General features: G+C 59.8%; 1 protein-coding gene across 4 annotated transcripts; it reads right to left on the minus strand.

The window, feature by feature from the left end:
* Window positions 1–128: 128 nt before the first annotated feature.
* Slc19a1 (solute carrier family 19 member 1) lies at window positions 129–18,628 on the minus strand. 4 transcript variants are annotated; one of them, XM_077795089.1, is made up of 7 exons: window positions 17,537–18,628; window positions 12,161–12,204; window positions 11,683–11,919; window positions 9,008–9,773; window positions 8,561–8,753; window positions 6,020–6,161; window positions 129–1,237 (listed from the first exon to the last, which is right to left on the minus strand). In XM_077795089.1, exons 3-7 carry the CDS (start codon window positions 11,869–11,871, stop codon window positions 971–973), a joined length of 1,557 nt encoding a protein of 518 aa, XP_077651215.1. In that variant the 5' UTR covers window positions 11,872–11,919; window positions 12,161–12,204; window positions 17,537–18,628; the 3' UTR covers window positions 129–970. The 4 variants fall into 4 exon arrangements, with proteins under 4 accessions (XP_077651215.1, XP_026236008.2, XP_026236007.2 ...); XM_026380223.2 differs by having other exon boundaries at window positions 12,161–12,207; XM_026380222.2 differs by lacking the exon at window positions 17,537–18,628 and adding an exon at window positions 16,994–17,048 and having other exon boundaries at window positions 12,161–12,207.
* Window positions 18,629–22,763: the final 4,135 nt, after the last annotated feature.

The following is a 22,763-nucleotide window of genomic DNA, read 5'->3' on the forward strand; positions in this document are numbered from 1 at the left end:
TCTCAGCTCGGGCCTGGCCACCCTCACATGGACCCTGCAACCCCCAAGGTGCCCACTTAACCTGTTGGCCTTGGTGGGTCCCTGGCTGCCAGGGCCTGGGGTCAGCACCTCACACTCAGGTTCCAGGTTTATTTGGGTAAAGTGTTCACAAAAGACCCTCCTGTCACAGAGGGTCACACAACCGGCTCGGACCCAGAGGCCACTGGCCCGCGGACCTCCCCAGGGAGGCAGACCTCTTGGGAAGGCCCTGCTGCTCCCCACAAGCCCAGCTCACATCCAGGTGGCCTGTCCATAGTCCTCTCTGGCTGTCCAAAGCGTCTGACCAGCTCCAAGCCGCCCTTATCTCAGGTCACTCCGGGAACAGAGGGAAGAACTAAAGACCCTGGGCTGAAGCCTTGGTGGGAAGGACTGGCTCTGAGGGCCCCAAGCCACCACTCCATCTGATGGGTTTTCTGTCACACCCCTGAGACCAGCTTCTCGCACACGATGGAGAAGCCAAACGGCTCCTCATTTTACACAGATATAAAAACAGCATCGTCCAAAATGCAAGCACCTAGGATGTCGGGAAGTGTCACAGTAAATGAGAGCCCCAGGCCCGTGGGGCCACCATGCCAGCCCCTGGGGACACAGCATCTGCCTCTAGCCTCCCCAGGGGGTGCAGGCAGGGAGGCCTGGAAGACCCCGGGGACCCCACCACGGGCCCCTCAGCCAGCAAGCCCAGCCCAGTCCACAGTCGCCCGAGGTGTGTGCCCTGAGTGTCCCTGGCACACTCTGGCTACCACCAGAGTGCGGCAGGGCTGAGGGGTGGGGGTCCGAGGCCGCCAGTGCTAAGGCCCGAGGAGGCACCCCCCGCCAGGCACTGCCAGGGGGCACCCACACGAGGCCCGCCCCCGCTGTGGGAGTCTACGGTGCTGGGGCCTGTCGCGGGCTGTCAGGGCAGTGTGGAACCTGCTGGAGAGGTCAGGCCGTGTCAGGCCTTGGCCACAGGCCCCAGGGTCCCAGGGCCATCTTCTGCGCAGTCCTCCAGGGGCAGTGGTGGGGCCGAGGGATGAATGCCGCCCAGGCCCTGTTCCACACTCGGCAGCCGCCCAGGCTTCTCCTCCAAGGGGCTTCTCAGCTCCTGTGCCAGGGGCAGGGGCTGGTGGCGGTCCCGCTGGCAGTGCCGCAGACCGTCCAGCCCGGCTCCCAAGAAGAAGATGACAGACAGCACCAGGAAGTACACACAGTAGATGAGGAACTAGAGCAGAGAGGGTGGGTGAGGGTGCAGGCCCGCGCAGGCCTCGCAGCCCCGTCGGGGCGCCTGCCAGGGCTGCTCCAGAGCCCACACTCGGGCTGGAGCGCGTCACAGGAGGCCTACTGCCCACTGGTGAGTCCTGAGAGGGCTCCTGCCACCTCTCCCCAGAGAGCCCCTGGTGTGTGTCCTGCCAGGCGTGGCCTCCACGGGCTGCTCCCCAGAGCTACCCGAGACCTCGGGAAACACCTGCGACCCAGGCTTTCCCTCAGCAGAGCCAGTCCAGGGGTGTCCGGGGCAGCAGGAGGCCCCGGCTCCAGCTCAGAGGCAGGAGTTGCACAGCAACAGCTGGGAAGAGCCAGGCCAGCTGCAGAAGTGTCTCCTCCTCGTCCCTGGGACACAGGGAGGGACAGACCCTGACCCAGGTACTGGGGTCTAGAAGGCAGAGGGTTCTCAGCACCAGCAGGTGGGGCTCCAGCGCCCTCTCGGGCGGGCACTATTAAAAGAGTCGGTGAGAACTCGGCTCCCCAGAGGTCACCTCTCCCTGTCCCTGTCCCCAAACCCCAGGACTCCTCGGACCGTCAGAGCATGGAGGTGGACGGGTGGGGAAGGAGCCCACCACCAGCCTCCACCACGTGATGGCAGGCCGCCGGGTTCCTCTGCCTCACGTATTTGGAACTGTAGAAGCAGCAACCTCAAGATGCTGACTGACGGGGAAAGACGGACCGAAGGAGCAGGAGGGGCAGCCAGCAACGGGGAGACTCCCGAAGAGCCTCGCTCCTGCCAGCCCACCTGCCCACCCGAGGTTAAGGGAGGGCCCCAGAGTGGGTGTGACGACCCCAAGAGTCGGCAGTGGCCACACAGGGGTCTGGACTCACCCCAGCGGGTGGTGAGAAGGCACCCATGCCCCTCTACACTGGGGGGCATCAGAGACCCTGAGGAGAGGACACTGCCGCCAGGGCTTCAAGGGACTGTGGGGAGCAGGGGCTCCCAGCACCAGGCAGTGGGGGGGGCCCTGGTGTCACAGGGCCTGGCTGGGCCAGCTGCAAACCCTACCGCTTCTGCGGGAGCTGCCATGGAGCCAGGCCCCACTCGCAGCACTCACAGCCACCAGGCCTCCCGCCCACGAGGGCCACTGGAGGCCAACCGACTGCGGTGCTGCAAAGTCTGCGGTGGCCTTCCAAGCAGACACCGTGAACAGCCTCACGGGCGGCCAGACACACACTGGAGACCAACAGAGAAGAAGAGGGCCTTGGCAGAGCAGCAGGAGAGGCCACAGGACCAGAAGAGAAACCAGGGCAGACTCGGATGACCAGCAGGCCTCTCGCAGACCGTGGCAGAAGTTGTCTGAACAGACAGGGGAAGACAGAAGGGGGGAGAGACAGCAGGCAGGACAGAGTGGACACCGCAGGGCGCAGCAGGCCTCGGGCTGTGCACAAGCGCACCTCGAGCAGGGAGGCCCCACACCCAGGCTTCCCCTGCTACAACTTGACACCAGCAACCAACAAAGCCACCAAACACTCTCCCAGAGATAAAGGTCCAAGTTCTAAAAAATGTGCAAGTAACACATCAGAAGTCTCAAAAAGAAAAAAGAAGCTGAAAGCAGGAAAAAGGGAGAATGAACACCGGGCTGCTGGACTTGATCCCTAATAGGTAAAGTACTACATTAAATATAAATGGCCCAAACACACCAAGCCCAGGGAAGAGACTGCACGGATGGATTTAAAACAGGACTCAACTCCCCGCTGTCTGCAAAAAATTCACTCAGGTAGCTTACTGGGCAGGCCAGAAGTGAGGGGAGAGCCTGCCTCATGCCCGCGCATGCTGGGAGGCAGGGGGGCTGGCCTGAGGGCAGGCTGACTTCAGAGAGGCAGCGGCCACAGATGTAGCGATGGAAAGTGCAGTCGCAGGCCCTGCCACGTGCATGTGCAGCACACTAGAGAGCCACAAACACGGGAGGAACGGAAGGAGGGCCAAGCAGAGCCACAGTTATTCTGGAGAGTTCCACAGCCCTCTCACCAACAACAGAGCAAGGTCCCCAAGGGCGGAGAAGAGGTCAACACGTCAGGCAGGGGAAGGCCTGCAGGTCCACATTCTTCTCAGGCCACAGCAAAGCACACATCAAGACAAAGTTCTGCTCAACAGATTCAGAAGCTCTCAAATCACAGAGTATGTGTTCTCGGACCAACAGAGAATAAGAAAAAACACTAACAACAGAAAGACGACACTTGGAAACTAAGGGACAACTGTGAAATGCTCACTAGTCAAAGACGAGGTCTCCAAAACCTAAGAAAGAACAAGTCTAAAGCAACCAGAAAAGGACAAAGGGACTCAGCAGGACTGCAGGGTGCACAGGGGACACACCACACCTTCACAGATCTGTAGACCCTCAGGAAAGGAGAAAGGACTCAGCAGGACTGCAGGGTGCACAGTGGACACTCCACACCTTCACAGATCTACAGACCCTCAGGAAAGGAGAAAGGGACTCAGCAGGACTGCAGGGTGCACAGTGGACACACCACACCTTCACAGATCTACAGACCCTCAGGAAAGGAGAAAGGGACTCAGCAGGACTACAGGGTGCACAGTGGACACTCCACACCTTCACAGATCTACAGACCCTCAGGAAAGGAGAAAGGGACTCAGCAGGACTGCAGGGTGCACAGTGGACACTCCACACCTTCACAGATCTACAGACCCTCAGGAAAGGAGAAAGGGACTCAGCAGGACTGCAGGGTGCACAGTGGACACTCCACACCTTCACAGATCTACAGACCCTCAGGAAAGGAGAAAGGGACTCAGCAGGACTACAGGGTGCACAGTGGACACTCCACACCTTCACAGATCTACAGACCCTCAGGAAAGGAGAAAGGGACTCAGCAGGACTGCAGGGTGCACAGTGGACACTCCACACCTTCACAGATCTACAGACCCTCAGGAAAGGATAAAGGGACTCAGCAGGACTGCAGGGTGCACAGTGGACACACCACACCTTCACAGATCTACAGACCCTCAGGAAAGGATAAAGGGACTCAGCAGGACTGCAGGGTGCACAGTGGACACACCACACCTTCACAGATCTACAGACCCTCAGGAAAGGATAAAGGGACTCAGCAGGACTGCAGGGTGCACAGTGGACACACCACACCTTCACAGATCTACAGACCCTCAGGAAAGGATAAAGGGACTCAGCAGGACTGCAGGGTGCATAGTGGACACACCACACCTTCACAGATCTACAGACCCTCAGGAAAGGATAAAGGGACTCAGCAGGACTGCAGGGTGCATAGTGGACACATCTTCCCAGGTCTACGGACCCTCAGGAACGCGACTCACTGTTATGACTGAACTGTGTTCCTTCTTTCCAAATTCACAGCTGACAGCCAAGCCCCTGAAGCCTCCACCTGGACAAAGGGCTTTTAGAGAGGTGACTCAGGCCCAAGGAGGCCGTGAGGGTGGTCCTGGTCCTGTATGACTGTGGCCCTTAGGAGCCGACAGACACCATGGATACCCACACAGGTAAAAGGCCACATGAGGTCACAGTGAGAAGGCCCAGGCCAAGGGGAGAGGCCTCTGAGGACCAGCCCTGAGACACTGGACTTCCAACCTCCAAAATTGAGAAAATAAATTTCTCCTCTTTAATGCACCCAGTCTGTGGTATGATAGCAGCCCCATACAGTGACGGAGACAGTAAATGTTAAATAGTGGGCTGGCGCTGAGGCTCAGCAGTAGAGCGCTTGCCTAGCACATGAGAGCACCACATTAAAATAAACAAAATAAAGGGACTGAATTCAAGTACAACTAAAAAAATAAATATTTAAAAAAACGTTAGATATAGTTTCATTTACAATTGTGCCCCCCAAGATGAAAAACTTAAAGTATAAATTTAACATGTTCAGCACTTAATACTTGAATGTTATAAACTAAAATGGTTAAAGAAATCAAAAATTATTAAATAGATAGAGAGGCATACCATGTTCATGGACAGAAAGACAATAAATGTCAACTTTCCCCAAACTGATGTTTGCTTAGTGCAATTCCTAATAAAATCCCAAAAAGAATTTTTGTGAAGACAGTACTCTAAAAGGTACACAGAAATACGAAGAGCTATAATAGTAGGAAAATTTTTTTAAAAAGATAAAATTGGAGAAATCAGTCTGACCAATTTCAAAACCTACAATTAAGCTCTGTCACCAAGACAGTGTGGTGTTGGTGGAAAGTGAGCACACAGCTCAGGATGGAATAAAGATCCAGAAAAGGACTTCTGCAAAGGCGTAAAAGCACTTCATGGAGGAAAGTCAAGTCTCAACAAACCACGCTGAGCAGAGGGCCCACTCGGGCTACGGCATGAACCTTGGCCTAACTCACACTTAGGCACGATTTCACTCTGGGGACCGCAGGCTCATGTACAAGTATAAACCCATTCAGAGGACGTTGGGGAAGTTAGGGGTAAATAAGACGCCTTCAGACTCAGCCCACAGTAGAACTACAGAAGGAAAAACTGGTGGGCCAGCCTCCCCGGGCCCAGCACCTCCCACCCAGGGAGGGGAGAGAAGAGGCACTCTGAGGGGCCGGTGCACGCCCAGGCCACCACAGCGACTCCCTCATCCTCAGCAGGGCACAGTGGCTCTCTGGAGAAGGGAGCCCCAGCCCACCTCTCTTCGTTCTGGCAGGAGCAGGATCCACCCTCTGCACACCCCAGGCAGTGGGCCTGCGGGCACCAGGAGGCTCTCCCAAGACCCCACCATGGCTTCCCTCCCAAAAAGGACCATGTGCCATGGGGTTCACCTGGCAGTGCACTGAGAGGCCCAGGCCCCGCTTGTCAGACACGATGAGTGTGATGGTGGTCTTGAGAATGGTGGCGAGGAACGTGTTCACTCCGAAGACCAGGGCACAGAGCTCTTTGGACAGAGAGGATGCAATCTGAAAACTGGGCAGAAGAGCAGGTCAGACAGCTGGAGAGGACGGGAAGCAAGAGCCAGGGCTGAAGTGGGACCTCGGGAGGGTCCAGAGGAGCTCCAGATGCAGCGTGGTGGGAGGGAGGGGATGTGGCTCCCAGACACAACCCACCCACACAGGCCACCAAAAGCCTGCCCCTGCCTGCCCACAGGCCCTGCCCCACAAAGCCCCGTCCCAGATGCCTGTTCTCAGTCTCCCCCACCTCTGCCCCTGGGCCTGTCACAGACACAGGACCACCCAAGACACACAGGGTTGCTCTCAGTCTCGCCCCTAGGTGCACAGTGCGGCTCAACAGGTACAGTCTCTGGTACCCTCTAGCCCTGCCCTCAGCCACCCGGACAGCTCCCAGGAGCACAGCACCCCCCAGCCCCACCCTCCTTCAGGCACATGCCCACCCACCAGCAGCCAGCAGCCAGGCAGACCCAGCTCAGGAGCAGAGTGTGGGCCCCTCCCGGCCACAGAGCCACATCCTCAACCTAGAAGGACAGGCACCAAGAAGCACAAGTGCAGGTGCAGGAAGATCCCACAGAACCTGGGACAACGTGCTCGGGAGGTCCTCCCGAGAACAGGGGCGGGAAACGTGCACAGTGGAGGTCTCTCTGGAAGACAGCCAGGGAATGAGGACAGGAGACAGGGAAAGCGGGGGATGAGGGGCAGTGACGTCCTCCAGGCCTCTGGTGCCCCCAGGAAAGGGACATCCGAGTGCAGTTCTGATGGACTCCCCAGAACATGTTCCTTGAAAGAAAGACTGGACAAAAGTGTTCTAGAATCCCCTCAAATAAAAATGCCACAGAACCTTTGAAAAAGAATGACCAAGAGCTGATGGACAGGGGACGCTGGGGTCAGGAAGAGAACCCAGAGCACCTCGCAGAGGAGAACTACGCACAGGAGCTGCAGCCCATGAGAGCAGGTGGGGCTGCAGGTCACCTGGGCAGCTGCCCAAGCCAGGGTGAGCACCCCACCACAGTGGAACCCAGCAGAGGGCGTCAGAGATACAAAATGGGCTCAGGAGGCGGAGGCAGGAGGACCCCAAGTTCAAAGCCAACCTCGGCAACTCAGCGAGGCTCTAAGCAACCTGTCTCAAAAAATAAAAAAAGGCTGGGGATGTGGGTCAGAGATTAAGCACCTCTGGGTCCAATTCCCGGTACCAAAAAGTAAGCAGATTAACATTAAAAAATATGTAAGTAAAAATAAAGTTAAGAAAGGCCTGCAGGTCAGAGGCTCGTGGCTGGGGTACCACCAGGACAAGCACGCAGACAGGCTGCAGGGTTTCTCAATGTTGACCGGAACCCCCTTTCAGGCCCTCACCTGGCCTGTCCCTGGCAGGCAGCCACCTGGGAGCTACCATCAGAATGTGGAAGCAAAAGTGCAGACAGGAAGCCAGCTCAGCACGGTGGCCACAAGAAGCCGGGGAACTGACCTCACAGGAGTGACCTGCACATGGCCCAGGGGAAAGCCCGGTGTGGCTCTGCAGCACCTGTGCCCTGTGGCGACGTCTGCTCCTCCCATGTGCTTCCCACCCTGACTGGGACCCGCGTAGTGGGCCCCACACCCTTCGTGACTAGCCAAACATGCCTGATAGCCTGGGATGGCCACACCAGCCTAGTGCCCTGGTCAAAGTGGACAGGCAGCAGAGGTGAGTCCCACCTCAGAAACACTGTGGGCCTCCACAGGCTGGGGGCAGGGTCAAGAGGGCCTCCTAGGGAGAAGGCAGACTGGGACATGGGAGACATGAGGGGCAGGCGTGGGGACAGCGGCCACAGACCAGGGAGGTCTGCAACCCAGATGTGGTCAGGATGGGACAGAAAGGACCCTGGGTTTGAGCCCCACTTCCAGCACCCCAGAGAGCAAGCATCCGAGGTGCAGAGGGCAGGGTTCAGGTGCAGGCCCCATCCCACAGGTGGGGCAAGACGGGCTCAGCGCTCCCAGGGCAGGGGCGTGTGTGCTGACGGTGTGTGGGGAGGGAGGCAGGGCAGCCCTGGGAAGGGTGGGCGGGGCAGTGGGAGGCCAAGGGAGGCAGCACCTGCGTGGACAGCGTGAGCCAGAGCACGTGACTGCGTGGTGTGTGGTAAGTGTGAGTGTGTCACACACACCTGGTGTCTACACAGAAAGTGCCTGGCATGGAGAGTGGGCCCTCTCAGCTGGTGGTAGTGCCCAGGCAGCTTCAGAGAAGAGCCCAGAGGGTCTGGGCAAGGGGCAGTGCAGGGGTCCCGGGGGCTGGCAGGTTGGGGCAGGGAGCCAGAGGGATGTGGTGGACCTCAGCTACCTGTGAACAAGGCCAGTCTTCCACAGGCCGGCCCTGGCGACCCATGTGCACACCTGCTGCTCCCTGCAGAACCTCCTGCTAGTCCCTCCCCTGGGCCCACTCACGTGGCGATGGGCACAAGGAACTGGTAGGCGCCGCGGAAGAGCACGTAAGCTGCGTAGCAGAGCCAGATGTCCTTGGTGCTGGTCATGAGAAAGACCAGCCCGGCCTGCACGGCCAGGATGCTCGCAATGACCACCTTCGACCACAGAGCCCAGCGGATATTCACAAAGCCCGCGGCAAAGGATGTGATGGCACCTGGGGACAGGAAATGTCACGGTCACGCTAGGGCCGGGTAGAGCACAGGGAGGCCAGGGAGGGGGCTGGGTACGGGCTGTGCAGCTTACACTGGGGGGCAGGGAAGCAGGCCAATGGTGGGAGCTAGCTGGGATAGAGGTGGGAGTGCTGGTCATGCTGAGGGCCAGGCCTAAGAAGGGGGGGCTGGGGCTGGTGTTGGGTGGGAGTGCTGGTCATGGCCCAGGTTAGGGCTTGGAGGACAGGGCTCCACATACCCAGGAGTGTGGAGGCAGCGTCTGCGGCGCCGTTGTAGACCTGCGTGCTGCTGGGGGTGATGAGCACCTTGTTCCACAGGACGTGTACGTAGTAGACTATCAGGTAGTAGCCAGCAGAGTTGAAGACCCACCAAAGGGACCAGAGGCGCAGCTGTGGCCGCCGCGCACTGCCCACCAGGTCCCACAGCATATGCGCCAAGAAGGAGTCCCTGCAGGCACCCAGAGCACGCCCCAGCTTCCCGCGCACAGGCTGGTCAGGGGCCGGGTGCATCTGGTCCAGCTCGCTGGGTGAGGCTCCACGTGCAGGTGCACTGCGGTTGAAGAAGAGGCTGCGCTTGGGACGCCTCAGGAAGAGGGCGAGGACCAGGCTGAAGGTGAGGAAGGCCAGGGAGATGTAGTTGAGCATGGAGAAGGACATCTGGCCCACGGAGACCAGCAGCTGGCCCAGCACAGAGCTGGTGAAGACGCCCAGCAGCACCGCGGTCCTCGAGTAGCTGGCCATGCGCTGGTAGCGGGCAGGGCGCACCAGGGAGAAGATGTAGGAGGAGTAGGCGATGCGGGCGGCCATGGTGATGCTGTAGCAGACCTCCATGAGCTGCATGTGCAGCACAGAGTGGCCCAGCAGCAGCAGCAGCCACACGCACACGTAGCTCAGGCCCTGCAGCAGCAGCACGGGCTTGTAGCGCAGGTAGTCGGTGAGCAAGAAGACCGGGACCAGCACCACCAGGTAGGAGTAGGACAGCACCGGAATGACCTCATTGGTCACCTGCGGACAGGGAGCAGCCGCTGTGAGGAACACTGGCCACTCTGCTAAGTGCACAGGGGTGACTAAGCAGGGGCCCACACTGCCGCAGTCATCCCCGCTGACCACTCTCTGTGGCCATGGCTGCCTTGCCGCCATGAGTCAAATGCCCACATGGCTCCCTGCGGAGTACCCTGTCCAGGCATGCCAGGGGGACCTGGGGACTGGAGAGCCTGTAGCCCAAGAAACTGCAGACCCCAGGCAATCAGAAGGAGGCAGCAGCCGTCCACAGGAAGTGACCATTACCACTGAAAATGACCCATTACATCCTAGGTAGTGGTAATCTGGACTGACTTGTTTTTCCTGGACTCAGAATTTGGTTTCACCTTAAATACAACATGGAAAACAGCACTGTGGGCAGTAGGTACCACCTGAGCCACCTCAGCCCTTCCAGAGGGCAGGACAAAGGAGGTCAGCGGTGGGTTACCAGGACCTGGGTGGGCAGGGGGCTGTGGTGAGAGGGAAAAAGGATGGAAGTGGACAGGACGGGCGGCAAGGCAGCAGCTGGAGGCCCAGCCCACAGGCCAGAGCCCAGACCTGCACCCAGCACCTACACAGGAGGCCAGGCAGAGGGAGAGCCTGGAGAAGGTGGCCCAGGGCCTTCATCTCAATTAAGGGACGACGTCTGCTCTTTGCCTCAAGAGCCTGATGACAGACCACGGCCCCAGGCCAGGACCCAGGAGCCTGTGGCACACTGAGGAGGCACGTCCAGCCAAGCGAGCTGGGCACACCACCAGGGAACTTCCAGGGCGCTCCCCTAGGGTCCCAGAATGTTCCCTACACCCCAAACCTGAGGACTCTGACAAATTCTTACACCCAAGCAGAAGCTCCTCCCCCACCGAGAAGCGCTGGAGAAATGGTCTGTGGCTCAACTCGAGGCGAGACTCCAGCAGGACCAGCCCTGAATCCACACGGATGAATGTCCCCAGTCAGACGGGCAGGAGGCAGGTTCCAAAAGAGGTGTCATTAGACACCACTTACGTGAACTGGTGGATCCAGGCCCAGCAAGCACTGGCCTGCTCAGTCCCTGCAGCCAGAGGGCTGAGACCAGAGGACTGGCCTATGGGGCCAGAGGGCAAAGCCCGAGACCACAGTCCCCGAGGGCTCCAAGGCCTACTGGGACGGTGTGACCTACTGGGACGGTGTGACCTCTGCAGCCTACTCTCTAATCAGTGTGGGGGGTGAGAGGGCAGGAAGGAAGGGCCAGTAAACATCTCTGCGACGGTTTTCCATCAACTGTAAAGGGTGCTTCACACACACACTGGCCTGCAGCCCCGGGTCAGGAGCAGAGAAGCCTCTGGCCAACCAGTGAGTGTGCGGGGTGAGGGCTATCCTCCATGCTCCTTCTGTCTGACCGCGTTCTACACAGCACACCGTGCAAACTCAAGGAGGAAATGACCCCAGCACGGGGCCACGCCGGGCCCTGGGCTGCATGTCTGCCATCAGCCCATTACAGGGTTTCACTGGACCCTGTGTGCCCCTAGCCAAGCGAAAGGAAATTCCTTTGATGACCTCTAGGCAGATACCTGCTGGCTCCTGGCTGGAGGCAGGTGCCCGCATGGCTGGACACGGGCTCCACCAGATGGTAGATGAGGGGCCGGGGGGCGGGGCAGCACCTTAGACCTGTGCTTCATCTCTTAGAACCCCAGACCCTTCTAACTGGCCTGAAGAATGTGTCAAAGCAGGGCCCCTCCCTCCAACAGTGCCTACTGCGGGGAGCATGGGGTCCAGGACCCGCCCAGAGCCCTCGGGCCCCTGTGTGGTGCTCACACAGCCACTTACCTTCTCCAGCCTCAGCTGCCCATGCGTCCAGGGCCCCCTGGCTCCCCTGCCCACCTGTGAAACACGGCCCCTGCAGCCCACACCCACGTGCCTGCTCCCGGGTGAAGTTCTTGTCGGGCCCCAGGAGGTAGGGTGTGATGAAGCTCTCCCCGGGCCGCATCTGGGCCATGAAGCCGTAGAAGCAGAGGTAGAACACCAGGCATCGCCAGGAGTGGGGCTCAGGGCCGGGTCCAGGCTCCTCGGACACCTCCTTCTCCGCCACCTGGCCAGAGGGCACCATGCTGCCCAGGCCCACACTCGACCCGGGTGAGGACTGGGGGCGACACACCTGGAAAGAGGAATGGAGTCAGGCAGGCTGGCAAGGGCCTGCGGCACCCCCTCCCCAGGGCTCCTCCTCCCCCGGCACCCCCTCCCCAGGGCTCCTCCTCCCCAGGGCTCCTCCTCCCCCGGCACCCCCTCCCCAGGGCTCCTCCTCCCAGGCCCAGTCAGGGTCCCAGGCCCCACCACACGGCCTGGAGAGCCGGAGGACCACCTGGGCCCTCCCACCCAGGGCCATCAGGGCAGCATACCTCCCGAAGTCTCCCGGACAGACAGAAGCTCCGGCCACAGGGGACTGCTGGAGGTTGATTAAACCAAGCAAACAAACACACTTAGTTAACAGATTAATGACGTCTAAAATTCAGGGTCTGGGGGCACACTAGATTCATTTTCAGTGCCTGGCAATGTGTATGGTCATGGCTACTGGGCTGGACATGGCTCCCCTACCCACAGGTCTCAGGGGACAGGTCTTAGGGACAGCTGGCTCTGGTGCTGGCAGTGACTACTGCACAAATGTCCCACAAAAGCTGCTGCTCAAGTGGCATCCAAGGTGGCCAGAGAGGAACAGCTCTGCTGGGACACCAGGCATGCACAGGGCCATCCCACAGGCGGTCAGCAGGGGTGGCTGGGGGCACGGGCCGGAACCCCTGGATGGTCCCCCACACCACCAGGGGGCTCTACTGTGGAATGAGGTGGGTAGGAGCTGCAGCAGGAGAGGAGGCTCTGGAGAAGCAGGTGCCCTGCAGGGGCCCAGGGCAGCCGTGGGTAAAACAAGGCAGAAGAAGGGACGGAGACAGACCCAAGGCCTAGACTTGCACTCAGGGACCCAGTGTCCTAGAGAAGCAGCCAGAAGCTGCCATCCCAGACAACAGGCACCCAGGTCCACCTGCAGGGGCTCATCCAGCCTGCCGTTCCCAGAGGCTGGCCTCGAAGCACAGCCCGGGCACTTTGCTGGGTAAACAGGGCACCTGTGAGGACTGTGCGCTCAGCAGTGTCTTCCCCTTCCAGATGCTGTCCAGGACAAAGGCTCCACCCACTGCTGGGGGTAGAACAGGCACTAACAGGGCGGGGGCCACCTCCACGCCCAGGTACCCAGCGCCCTGTGGCTTGTGCTGGCCCCCGCACCTCCACGTGCCAGGTGCTGCAGGCTTCCCACATGGCTCAGGAGGCTCCGGCCAGCTGCCCCTGTGACCACAGCTCCAGTCTGCGGGTGACCTCCCTCCTGGAGGATGGCGTGGGGGATCCTGTGCAGAGGTGGCCCCCGTTGCTGAGGCAGGGGCAGGGGCAGAGGCACGGGGAGGCAGGCGGGACTGGCCGTGCTGACCACCCACTCCTCCGCTTGGACTCAGGCGGGTGGATGACTCTGCCTGGGTAGGCACCGTGTCTGCAGTGGCCTCCAGAGGGTCTCAGCTCAGGGAGAACCCCGAGGGGCGAAGAAAGCTCTAGAGACGTGGCACCGGCTTTGAGGGCCCGATTCCTGGCACTGGGACCCTGGGACCTGGGACGCCTCTTAGCTGAAGACACCTCTGACCCTCCTTTCCACGACAGAGACCCAGGAAAGTGAGGTGACTTGCAGGGACCCACTCTGGGACTCCCCTAGCCCACGGCCCTTGTCTAGACCATCCGAGATCCCGTCCTCTGAGTCCCCATGTGCTCCTTTCTGTGCCGAGGGGGAAGGCAGATTAACCCCTAAAGAGGCAGGGGCCGGTAGCCTGTTTTGGGGGGCTGTCAGGGCGGGAGGGCAGGGGCCAAGCAGCTGCAAGGATTCCAGAGAGTTCTATGGGGGGGATGATGAGAACAGCAGTGGCCCCGGAAGTTACAGGGCCTGGGACAGGACCCACATTCTCAGAGGGCCAGAGGAAAAACAAGCAGCCAGGCAGGGCTGACAGCAGGACACAGCTACCCAGGAGAAGCCCAGCCCAGCCCCGGCTTCAGCTGAACAAACGCTGAGTCCACTCTCTTGGCCTCACTCTTCCCAACCTCCCGGGGAGCTTTGGAAACAGCTGAGAAGGGGTGGGGCCAGGAAGGCCCAGCCCTCAGGAGGCAGCTCCGTTCCTCACTGGGTGTCCACTGGGAATCGGGGTCACACTCCTTTTACTTCCCAAACCCTGGAGGGACTTGAGGCATCCCCAAAGCTGGTGTCAATGCAGAGGTATTGGGCAATGAGATGACTGGATCGAGAGAGCTGTGACCTCTTGACCCATCCTAGTCTGAATGGATCTCCCAGGTGGTCACTGAAGGCAGGTGGGCAGGGCTGGAGGAGAGGGTCACTGGGGGCTACCCTGGAAGGGCACCTCTTCTCTGTGGCCCCTTCCCCACCCCTGCTTCCTGGCTGCCTGCCTGGCGCACGAGGATGTCCTGGCTCGCCTGGGGCCCACCCCAGACCGACCTCTGAACTGTGAGCCCAAATAAACTTTTCCTCCTAAGTGGTTCCTGTTGGGTGTTTGGGTCAGGGTGACACAAGGCTGACGTCTTGAGCTACGATGAGAGCTCACCAGGGACCCGCCCCTCAGGTCGATCTAAACCCTGGTGCAGCTGAGGACACCCTGCAACATGTCCCACGGGGACCAGAACAGGCCACCCACCACACCCAGAGCACAGTCCCAGGACTGCTGTATCTGCTCCTGTAAGCTCCTGTAAGCTCTGCCCCTCCCTTCCAGTCCCCTCCCTGCCATCTGGGGACACTTCTGCAGCACAGTAGGGGCTCTGAAATCTTGTCAGGAGAAGCAGGAGGCTGACAGAACCCTGCACCATCTTTGTTCTTGGAGTACATAACTGCTAAAGGGCCAGCATGTCCCCACAGGTGGGGCTTTGTGGCATGCGCACATTTCCAGGTCCCCATCTACAGCCCGGCCCCTGGTTAGCATCACCCCTGCATGGCACTGCGCTTCCACCTGAACGTCCACCACTGCTCAGCAGAGAAGCCCAGCTGACCCAGGACCAACTTCCTGGTAGGGTGCACACAGGATGGCCAGGCATGCTCTCAGGAAGGCAGGCTCCCTTCCTGCTCCCTGAGCCCTTTCGGGAGTCCTAGGATGCTCCCAGACTCCAGAAGACCTTCACTTCCACCAGCTCTCGTGGCAGAGGCAGCAAGAGCAAAGGCATGGTCAGGAGAAGAAAAGCAGCTGCAACCCAGGTCCCACAGGCACCACCTTTCTGCTTTAGACTCGTTCCTTAGAGTGTTCTCAACCTTCCCTCCTTCAACACAGGCTCTCCCCAGCTCTACAGCCCTGGACCACCCTCCCTGAGCCAGAGCTCGTGCTGCAAGGGTACTGATGGAACACAAAGAGTGGGGGCGGAACACTAAGAGTGGGGGCACACCCATGCACACCCCCAAAACCTCCCAGAATCGGTGCTGGGGCTGCCAACTCCAGCACCTACTGGGCCAGTGGACAGCATGACTAAGAGGCAGGCAGGGACAGAAAACTGGCCAGGGGAGGGGCGCAGCCCTGCCCCAGAAGCAAGGGCTGTCACACAGGAACAGGAGTCAAAAGTCCAGGTCCATACTTGAAATACACTTTTAACACTGGCCCCTGATGGACAATGTTGAGCTTCACAAGTCCAAACACTTGTTTACCTGCACAGTCTTTCGCAACCCAGGGCAGGGCACCCTCAAGCCCTGTTAGTCAGCGGCCAGGACAAGAGGCCGGGACAGCTCTCTCCAGGCCAACCCCTGAGCAGGACGGAGGTTAGCCAAGGTCTCATCAATGAGGCTGGGCCCCAACAGCCCATTTTCCCTGCCAGTCCACTCCACTCCACCGGAGGCTATCAGCCTCCCACACAGTCGGCTAACAGGCGAACTAGGTCCTCTGGCCTCCACAGCAGAGCCTCAGATACCTCTTCCCCACACAGGCTTGGAGCCACCTCCCGGAGGAGAGCGGGGGAGCCCACGAGGCAGGCACAGTCTCGGAAACAGCATGGGAGCTTGTGGCAAGGAGGTGGCACGGCTGGGTTCAGAGACAATCCAAGAAGTCCTCCCCCCAGCAGAGTGACTGAGTAGGACTGGCCTCTGACTGTGGCTGACATGGCCACACAGGCAAGCATGGTTTCTCAGCTGCCCAGCACAGACAACCAAACATCTGGACGACAGGCCTCTGAAGCACCCAGGCAGCTTTACTAGGCCAGAGGGTCCTGCATTCTGCTGGGTCCATCTAGGCTCTGGGGGGCAGGCAGAAGAGCAGGGAAAAACCACACTCCTTACCAGGGTGGAGCAGCAGGCACCGTGGAGGACTTTATCCTATCTCCACTATGCAGTGCTGAGAAACAGCTTCTTATAGATAGCTCTGGACTCCAGAGCAGGTTTAGGTTCTGACTGGTATCCTGGGACCAGGACGACTGGATGGTCAAGAATTCCCTGGCCACCCCCCAGCCTCCCCAGGAGCTTCCCATGGAGACTGGGACAGGACCCTGGGAAGCGGTTTCCTGTTATAGACATGCTGGAGGACCTCTCAGGAGAGGCTCTCAGGCCCCTGTCCAACAGGGAGACACCTCCTATTCCCTGCCAGAACATGCCAAGAGCCGCTCCAAGGGGAAGTTGTGTGAGCCCTATCTACAACCTCCAGGAGCGATACAAAAGGCCTGGAGGCGCGCCAGAGGATGGGGTGGCAGACTCCCGCCAGATGGAGCAGGAGCACAGGTGCAGAGGCACATGCATCAAGGCGGGTCCATGCGTTTCTCCTGGCCCGGGGAGAAGACGGAGAAGAGGAGTGGCGCTCCCAGCCCTCACCAGACAGACTGGCGCGAAGTTACCAGAGGGTCAGACACCATGCCGCATGCACGCAGCCCAGAGCACCTGAACCTTGGCGCCAAACACTGAGACCCCACTCCACACCCTTCACGCCCCCGGCGACCCTTGATATCCCGCAGACCCGGGTCTGCAGCCCTCATCCAGGTTCTCCAGGTATTTTGCAGATCCCGGCCCGCTCCCGCACTCACTCTGGCACCCCGCAGACCCAGGCCCGCCCCCGCACTCAACCAGGGACCTCTGGCACCCCACGCACCGCGGTTCGCACTCACCCCACAGACCCCAGCCCTTCCCCAGACCTAGCCCGCGCCCCCGGCAGCGCGCCCCCGCAGGCGGGTACCTGGGCTGGGTAGCAGCGGCGCTCCGGGTCCCGCGCACCAGGACGCGCGGACTACAGTTCCTATGATGCCGCGCGCGAGCGCGGGACGGCGGGCGGGCGTGACCAGCACTTGGCCCCGCCCCGGGGCGGGGCCAGTGCAGCGCCGCGCAGCCGCAGTAGCGTCTCCAGGACTGGGCAAGCGCCCACGAGCCCGCGGCTTGCGCACGCGCTCTCCGGATGTCGCCACCCGTCAGCGTCGGGGTCACGCGGCTCGTGCAGCCGCGCCCCCGCTGCGCGTCCCCCAACTGCCCTGTGTCTCCGCACCTCCTTCTCGGCCCGGCCGCCCCCCACCTCCTCCACGCCGGTCCCTCGCCCTCTCGGCCCGCCCCTGTGCCCCGGCGCCCTCCCAGTCTCTGCCCTGCGCCCCCTGCCCCACCTCGCCCTTTCCGTGTACTCCCCCCACCTCTTCCGCGCGACCCTCTGCCCTTCGCCCACCAGCCTCCGCGCCCCCACTTCCTGCCGCAGTCCCGACCACCCGCCGGAGCCTGCCCCTGGAGCCCCTACCCGCCGGCGCCTGGCCTTGGTCGCTGCGACGTCTTGGACCTGCCTGGACCGACCCGAGCGTCGCTCCCCGCCCCCTCCCCTACTGCGGCCGCTGAGCCTTGGGGACCGAGGCCCCTCCCCGGGCCCGCCCCTGGACCTGGCCGTACCTTGAGGACCGAAGCCCTTCCGCGGGCCTGCTCCTGGCCTCTGTCTACACCCGGGAACAAAAGGTTCTTGCCCGCTTTCTTTCAGGCACCTTTAGAAACGTTCGCTCCCTGTCGGTCCGAAAGCCCAGTCCAGGGACCAGAGCTCTGGCCAGCGGCGGACTGCGGGCTCAAGCTGCAGAGCAGGTACCAGCCTGAGACGCGGGGCCCCAGGCACCCCATTCCACCTTCAGGCTCATTTTGAACCGGCAAGGATTTGTTAACAGGGGCAGGGAGCTGAGATGGGAGGGTCCATGGGCTGCCCCGGCTGGCTCTCATAAAGTTGGGGCTGCAAGATGCCCAGGCAGGAGGCACTGGCAGCCATCCCTTTCAGGGCCCTGGGTTTGGCTGAACGCCCAGTGCTTGTGCCCATCAGTGGGAAGGCAAGGCGGAAAGGCAGAGGGAGAGCCAGGAAGAATGACCAGAAAGTCTGGGGGATCGATCTGAGGGGATGCAGGGACCACTTGTGCTAACTCGGGGTCCCTGGTGTGGACACCCACAGTTTCCCCACCAGCACAGCTCTTCCCAGCTTGTGACTGTTCTACTCTTCTGAACTTGGACCTCAGTGGTACATGGCCACCAGTCACTGCCCAGAGAACTCCAGCCCTGAGTCCAGGTTATTGGGGGTGCCCAGGCTGTGCTCCACAGAGTGGGGCAGTGGGAACCAGCTCCATGGCAGCTCAGGATTGTAGGAGCCCCTCAAAATGCCCCTGCCCTTCCCTTTTTCATATGTGAATGGTTTGGACCCACTCCTGGCCTGCTGGACCTGCTATTGCTGTCCCTTCGGGTGTGCAGAGTCCCGCAGGATTCTCTCCCTTCCATTCCATGCCTGGAAGCCTGCATGGGTCCTTGCACTCAATGGCTGTATGTTCAGCCAGCCTTGGTCCCGTCCACGGGTCCCTGTATGTGGAAAACAGCAGGAACAAATATCAATAACCGAAAACAGTTTCAGCTTGGAAGTGAGTTCTGAGATAGCTCACAGAACTTTAGGGAGAGCTGCATGTGCCCACCAGCACTCTGGCTGTGCCCAGTCCCCACTCCTGCAGGCAGACCGAGGGGCAGAACTCCAGAGGGTTCTTGTGTGTGAGTGGCACAAGACCTGGGGGACAGGGCGGCATGGTCCTCTGAGCAGGTCAGGGGCCACTACTAGAAGTGGACAGAGGCAGGCAGCCTGGCCAGTGCTCCCATGGGGCTTAGCAAGGAGCCTGCCCACAGGAGCCCTGATGGTGGCCACCCTACCCATAGGCAGGAAGGGTGGGCACCAGGGCAAGGGCAGCGTGCAGAGGCCACAGAGAGTGGCAGTCTCCCCACCGTCTCCAGCTGTATGTAGAACTGCGAGACTCCTGCGCAGGGCTGTCTGAAGTCTCCTTCCCACAAGGTCTGGGATCCCAGCTGCAGCAGGCCCTGTTGGGTGGGCTGGGAGTGGAGGGGCCCACGGTGAGCAGCAGCACCTGAGGCCGGTGGTCACCGAGAGCGGTTGTTCTGAGGGAGGACAGGCTACTCCAGGCGTTGGCTGGAGGAGGGCTCTGCAGCAGCATCAGAGGTGTGTATCGCACAGTGGTGGGGGTCAGTGGACAGTCTGGTGGGAGCCACTGCAAGCTTTGAAAGGCGCAAGGTGCTGTGGTGAAGAAAAGCTGCAGGAGGGTCTCCTGGATTTAAGAGTCTGTCCACGTCAGGGGAGAGCAGCAAGGGCTGGTCCCTGGGAGCAGCCATAGGCTGGAGGGGAAATGCCCAGCTTCTGCAGGCCCACAGAGACTCCTTGCCTCCCAGAGGTGTTTAGGTGGCCTCTGCACCTAACCCAACCATGCCCAGCTCCAGGCCAACCTGGAGGAACTGCTTGGTGGTGTCCCCCATCAAGTGTAGCTGCCCACTTTGTCCCACTGCCCAGGACCATCAAGAATACTCAGACCCACCATGAATTGATTTGGGCAGATGAGGAACAGAGAGTTCTCCTGCAGTGCCCACTCCCACCAGGGAGCATGGCAGCTATGTTCAGTTAGTGCTCCCAAAGTCCAGAATGTTCCCCACCAATGTCCTGGCCCCCTGAGTCTACCCCAACCCTCATCTGACACAGGGAAGTCCCTGCAAATGTCTTTCCACAGTTTCAGGGCTCCCCCCAAGAGCCCGCTTCCAGCAGCATCCTCCATGGGCACAGGACAACCCCGGCTTTGGAAACGGGTGTGTTCTGGTGGTAGAGCCCTGGTGCCCACAGTCTGGATCAGGGCCTTCCCTGAGCAGGAAACCCAGAGCCTAAGACACGCACACACGCACAGGCGTGCCACACATGTGGACATCAGCGCACAGCGTTGGGGGCGTTGCATGTTGTTGACTGCTCTGCGCACTCTTCTCGCCAGCATCCCCACGTGCTGCACATGGTCCCAGGAACAGGGCTGGCTCGCAGTGTTTCCTTGAACCCAGTACCAGCACGCAGAGCTGGGGCCTGGTTGAGGATTTCTGAGTCTCCCACTCTTCATTTCTGAACAGCACTGTCCATCTGTTCTCAGTGGTAACTTCTGCTGGAAGCCACTGGACAGAGATGTGTCCCCAGGGAGAGCTCTAGACCTGAGAACAGTTGGGCAGTCCCTCTGTGTACACGTTCCTTCTCAGCATCAAGCCAGTCTCTCTGCCTTCCCTGTCCTGGGCTTCTCTTCCTCTCCCACACCAGGGGCCTGGAGGTCAGACTGAGCTGGGCTCCAAGTGGACCAGGTCCCAGCAGAGGCATGCAGGCCTGTCGTGGTTGGAGGCTCTGGCCCCTTAGTATCCCCCATCCACATGGGTATGGGTACCTTGGGAGGAGCAGGGGGTGCCCCTATCAGGGAGGACCCAGTCCTCTCCTCCCACTCCCTGAAGCCTGCAGCAGCTGAGTAGAGGCAGAGGACCCAGTACCCTTCTTGCCCACCTACTGGTTTAGCAAGACCTCAGCACAACCAGCAAGCACCCCCAACCTCACTCCTGAGCTACCCAGGGTCGCGCCCTCCTCTGTCCTCTCTGGAGCCTGTCTCTGCCCCTGGATTGAACCCTGACCCAGAGCAGAGCTCCTGCAGCAGCCTGAGAGTGCCCCCTGTGGTCCCCAGCCCTCTGAGCACCTCTGGGCTGGTGCTCTGCCTGGCCAGCTGTAGCATGGCCTTCCTTGGGAGGGCTCCAGACACCAGCACCCAAGTCAGCTTTTCACAAAGCCCTGGGTGCTCGTGCATCTGGGAGAGAACAAGGGAGGCTAGTTCCCGTTGGGGGCCACAGTGAAGCTGCTGGAGAATGACATCAAATCACAGTAGGAGATGTGCAAACAGCAGGCAGCACCAGGTGGGTTTGAGGCCACTGCTTTGGAAGCCCTCAGAGCACTCAGCCACAGGCAGGAGGTCAGAATGAGCACCCCAGCCTCTGCATGCAGTGAGGGCTGGCCACACAGCACATCCTGGGCAGAGAGGACCCCCATTGAACCCATGGTCACTGCGGGTGGACACTGGTGGCAGAGGAGCTGTTCCAGAAACCTGCAGGTGACATTCTCATGGTGAAGGAGCAGGTGCTGTCAGTCCTAGGTGGGAACAAGGCACAGAGAGCCAACATATATGGCAAGAAGGAGAACTGGGTCCTAGGCAGAGACTGAAGGGGCAGAGCTCGCTGCTCACAGGTGGTGCGACCGTCATGCCACGCGTGAGAAATCTACCAGAGACAGGAACGAGTCAGCAGGGTCGCAGGAAACCAGGTTCACGAAGAGCACTGTGCCCCCAACACAGGAGCAGATGATGGGAAAATCCATGACACCATTCACATCAAAAACGTAAACACCTGAGAATTCATAGGAGTCGTGCCAGCCTTCTATACTGAGCTACAAAGCACGACGAGAGAACCAGCATCGAGACAAACCTGGGAGAGGTACTTGTTTATGGTTGCAAGGCTCGCTTAGGAGAGTATCTCCCCCAAGGCATTCAAGATCATCCAATCTGGATCCCAGCCTTCTTATTTTGTAGAAAGGAAAAGCTGATTCCAAACAGGAGAATCGGAAGGACCCACCACAGCCACAGCTATTTTGAGTAAGAGGAGCCAATGCTGGGGTGGGTGTTCTCACAGAAGGGCAAGAACAACTTCCAGAAAGACACCTGCGTGTCCAGGAAGGTGCCCTGAGGCCCGGCTGGGCACGCCTTACAGAACTACTGGATGTACACAGACACGTGGTCCTTAGCTGGGACAGGTGCAGCTCAGTGGCAGAGCACTGGCCTTGCATGCACAGGGCCCTAGGATCCCTCCCCCTACCACAGACAAAAAGAACATTGACCCTTGTTTCATACCCATTCACAAACACCAATTTGAAATAGATTATAGGCCTACATTAAAAGTAAAACTTGAATATATGAGTGTCGTAGCCATTAGCTATTTAGATCACAGCTGGTGACTACATGCAGGGCAGCTCAGGTAGGTAAGCTTTCCATCAACACAGTCCTGCTGGCTAGTGACTACAGTAGTCTGCTTTTCATCTCTGTAAGAAAATGCCTGAGGTAGTCGGCTGGTCAGGAGGAAAGGTTTGCTTCTGCTCAGTGTTGAAGGTCTTAATATTACTTGGCCCATTGATCTCTGAGCCTGTGGCATCCTTCATGGGGCAGCGTGTGGTTTGTCACAGTGGCTCACCTTGCTACAGGAAGCAGAAGACAGAAAGGGGCTGGGTCTCCCAGTCTCCTCCTAGTCCCCAGCCCATGACCTAGACCTCCCAGTAGGCCCCACCTTGCCCAGGCCTCACCACCTCCCTGGGCACGAGCCTTCGACACAGCCTCGGGGTACACCTAGCATCCCAACCAAGACCTCTCCCGACCTCAGCTGGAGGCACAGTCCATGAGAGGAGCAGTGGGAGAGGCGGCCACCTGGGAGGAAGGTCTACACTCCGTGTCCACGTTCCTGACACAGGGCTTGTGTCCAGAGTAAGTGAATAACACTTGTGACCTGGGAATAAGAAGATCATCCAGTTTTTTTAAAAAGCAAGTTTTGAGAAGACACAGGTGTATAAATGACCAATAAGCATGTGGAAATATGCCTGATATCAGTCACGCATCAAG

Source organism: Urocitellus parryii, chromosome 2 (assembly GCF_045843805.1).
Source record: "Urocitellus parryii isolate mUroPar1 chromosome 2, mUroPar1.hap1, whole genome shotgun sequence".
NCBI lineage: Eukaryota > Metazoa > Chordata > Mammalia > Rodentia > Sciuridae > Urocitellus > Urocitellus parryii.